At 50.8% G+C, this 3627-nt stretch overlaps 1 protein-coding gene across 1 annotated transcript in view; it reads right to left on the reverse strand.

The window, feature by feature from the left end:
- COPS7A (COP9 signalosome subunit 7A) overlaps positions 1-3619 on the reverse strand; it is a 5463-nt gene extending 1844 nt beyond the window's left edge. The window contains exons 1-4 of the mRNA XM_010844946.1: positions 3406-3619; positions 2849-3053; positions 903-978; positions 589-677 (exon numbers count right to left, since the gene is read on the reverse strand). Of these exons, the coding sequence (XP_010843248.1) occupies positions 589-677; positions 903-978; positions 2849-3010 (327 nt within the window). The 5' untranslated portion in view covers positions 3011-3053; positions 3406-3619. The remainder of the gene's footprint in view (positions 1-588; positions 678-902; positions 979-2848; positions 3054-3405) is intronic.
- Positions 3620-3627: the final 8 nt, after the last annotated feature.

Raw genomic sequence — 3627 nt, forward strand, 5'->3', positions numbered from 1 at the left:
CCCTTGGACTTCCCAGGTGGCGCTAGTGGCAAAGAACCCGCCTGACATCACGGGAGGATGTGGTGTGGGGGAGGTCTGGAGCTACTCCATCTACTTCCAAAGAGGCATCTCACAGGAGTCAGCCTGATTTAAGTAAAACCATAAGCATGACGGAGAGTGACGTAACACCTGGGAGATGCAGATGGGTGGGGGGATAGTCAAAAACAGGACCCAACAGGTAATACAAATGTGTAACACTTCTGGGTTATAGATTTCTTTCTTTTTGGTCACATTGTACACCTTGCAGGATCTTAGGGGAGGAGGGGGCTGTTGAAGGACACAGCCAGCAGCATCTGTGTTGCTATTCTGAATCCAAAGGCAAAAGGTGTTTTACTTAGAACCTGAGTTGGTTGAAAAGCAAAAGAGAAAACTAGCAGAATCATATTCAGCCCCAAAGGCTGAAGGTAATGGAGTTCAGATGTGGGCCCTGGATCGTTGCGGGAGGCAAGAAGAAGCAACACGGTGACCGTTCCCTTCTGATGGACCCCCGAGAAGGGACGTACAGAGAGGTGTTCTGTGACTCAGGACCCGATAGGGACTGTCACTCACCTTGACTTTGGCAGCTAAGGTGACGACCGATAGGTGTCGAAGCTTATTCTTCTGAGCCTCTGTGAGTGGGGGAAGATTCCGGGCTTCGGCTAGAAAAAAATAAAGTGTAGGAAATCCTGATTTGCACTTTTGTGGGAAGTCCTAGCCTCCTTCCTTTTTTTTTTTTTTGAGTTTTCCATGCCAATTCAGGTCTTGACCCTGACCCTGTGTACCCAAGGGATCTAAGTCAGGTACCCCAGGAATGTCTTATAAGTCCCTCTGTAAATTGCCCTTCTCCCACCTCCAGTCTCCAGAGCTCCAACCCCTCCGGTTACCTAAGTAGTCAGCGTATGTCCCGTAAGCAAACACTGTGAGCAGCCGGAACGTGGAAGCGAAGTCGCTCTCAGCCAGCTGTGGAAACATGAGGGGAGAGAAGCGGTGACAGGAAGGGCCTCTCTCCCCACCCTCCAGACTCTGCCTGTTTGAACCCCAATCTCCGGGCCCAGCTTTCCCCTCCAACACTAGCTCTCCCAGCTCACCGAAAGGAATTCTCTGCCTCTCTGATTCTCCCCAAGGAAGCCTCATTTTCATCTCCAGGCCTTTGTTGATTCTGTCCCCCAGACCCACAATACCCTCTTCCTCCATCTGCCTCCCAATTCCTACCCTAAAGTCAGAGTTAAAAACTTTCGTAGTGTTTAGTTACCTAACACATCTCACACACACGCACACCTCCCGACATTACAAACTGTGTTGTTTCATCCTTAGAGTATATGTAGTATTTCTGAATTTGAATACCCTTAGGAGTCTGCTGTACTCCCCAATTCATCAAGGACTTCTGCCTTGGCCTCACTCCCGTGACAGCTGCAGGATATGGGCCGGCATTGGGAGGAGCCTCTGCTTCAGACTGGTCTCAGCTGGGAGCGTGCATCACCCAAGCCAGTCCACCCAGACCTCCTCTCCTCCTACCACTGAGCACCCACTTAGTCCATCAAAGCCCACCTGATGCTGTTACCTAACAATGTCTTTTCAACAAGATTACAGACCTGGTTTCTCCCACTCAGATCTAGCAGAAATGTGCATGTACTTGGCTCTGCTGATAAATACTTGCTAAATAAGTGATTTATACATGGATATCCATTCATCTTATCTCCGCAACTGGACTGTATGTTTCAGAAGGGGAGCCCTGTGGCTTGTACTTTCCTGGTATTCCCAGGACTAGAAGAGTGCTAAACAGGCACCCAAAACCTACCTCTCTTCCTTCCCCTTGATTCTCTTTGATTCCACTGCAGAGGAAAGCAGGGAAAGAAGGCGGCCAGTTTTCTTTGGACAAGAAGGATCCCAAAAGGTTAACTGCATTGACTCAATCACTGGCCCTCAAAAAATTTACTCAGAGTTCACCCACCTACCACCGTCATAGTATCTCAGAACTTTGGCTGGTGCCATACATCTTGGTAATCTACTCACTCTCGACTTTAAACTCTTAACTCTATCACTTCTGTGTGAACAGTTCTCTCCCCTGTGTTCCTAGCATATTATTGTGTGTCTTGAAGAAAAAGATACCTTCTACCTTAGCTAACTTAAGTGAATTTACCGGTCATGACAATTTCACATTCATTCCTTCTATTTGTACCAGACTTTACACTTTCACAGAATCTCACCTGATTTCTACGACACTGAGGGGCAGTAACAGGTCCATTTTGTTTTGTTTTTTGTGGCCATACCATGTGGCATGTGGGATCTCAGTTTCCCCACCTGGGATCAAACCTCCACCCCCTGCACTGGAAGGTGGAGTCTTAACCACTGAACTGCCAGGGAAGCCCCCATGTCCAGTTTTTAAAAAGAAAATGTAGGTCCTAAAATAAAAGTGACCTGATTAAGGTAACAGGCTTCCCTGGTGGCTCAGACAGTAAAAAATCTGCCTGCAATGCAGGAGACCAGGGGTTGATCCCTTCCTGGGGAAGATCCCCTGGAGTAGGAAATGGCAACCTACACCAGTATCCTTGCCTGGAGAATCCCATGAACAGAGGAGCCTGATGGGCTACAGTCCATGGGGTCACAACGAGTCAGATACAACTGAGCAACTAACACACACTACAATCAAGGTAATATGATTATTAAGAGCTATAACATTGATGGAGACAGGCTGAAATCAGTTCTCCTATTCTCAATCACAAGCTCTTATTCAGCTGAATGGTTATCGGGTTGCAAAACGAGCCCTGTCCACCCATTCTTAGTCTTCAGCCCCAGGCCTCCTTGGGAGCTATCCAGGTCAGGAACCCACCTCTCTAACATTAGGCATATCCAGCAGTTCCCCAAACACGTAGACACCAGGGGCCTCCAGCACCTGGTGGATGAGTGTGGCCAGCGCTGCCCCCTTGGCGGACTTGGCCAGGAGCAGAAACTGCTCCTGGTTCTGCCCTGTCACCTTGACCTCCGCACTCATGTTGGCGCTGAGCTGGGGGGACCTGGGCTCGGGAAGTCTGGAGCTGCAAGCAAAGAGGATGGGAAGCTGGAGGTTTCTGAACTGGGGAAGCTGGAAAGCACAAGGCCTAGGGCTGGATTGCAGAGGCACTGAGCCACTTTGTAACCACAGTGTAACCCTCGTATCTTAGGAATCCTAAGATCAGCCACTTCGATGGCACCCTGGCTGATACAGCGTTGTCACGCCCACCTCCCCCATGCCTGAGCCTATCCCCAAATCCCACCACGTGAACCCCATGGAACTCCAAGGCACAAGTCTCAGTGGGGGAAGGGATGTCACATAGTGTCCACCCCAAAGACGACGCTCCCCGAAATATCCACTGTGCCCCGCAGGTGCCCCACACCACGTGACCTCACCCTAGCGATCCTTTCACGTGGCTCCGCCCCCTCCCTTAAAGAGGCCGCCGAGGGACCGTGGGCTCCCGCCGGCTACCCCGTCGTACTCTGGGTCAGACTCTGCGGGCCGCTACCTGGAAGCTCCGTCTTCCAGCGCACCGGGCGGGGCCACCGCTCCGTCACCTCCGGCAGCTGTTCTCAGCTTTTCCTGCCACCTCCCTGCAGGGTCACTCTGGCCCCTAA

The sequence above is a fragment of the Bison bison genome, unplaced genomic scaffold (assembly GCF_000754665.1).
Source record: "Bison bison bison isolate TAMUID 2011002044 unplaced genomic scaffold, Bison_UMD1.0 scf7180017864213, whole genome shotgun sequence".
In the NCBI taxonomy this organism is placed as follows: Eukaryota; Metazoa; Chordata; class Mammalia; order Artiodactyla; family Bovidae; genus Bison; species Bison bison.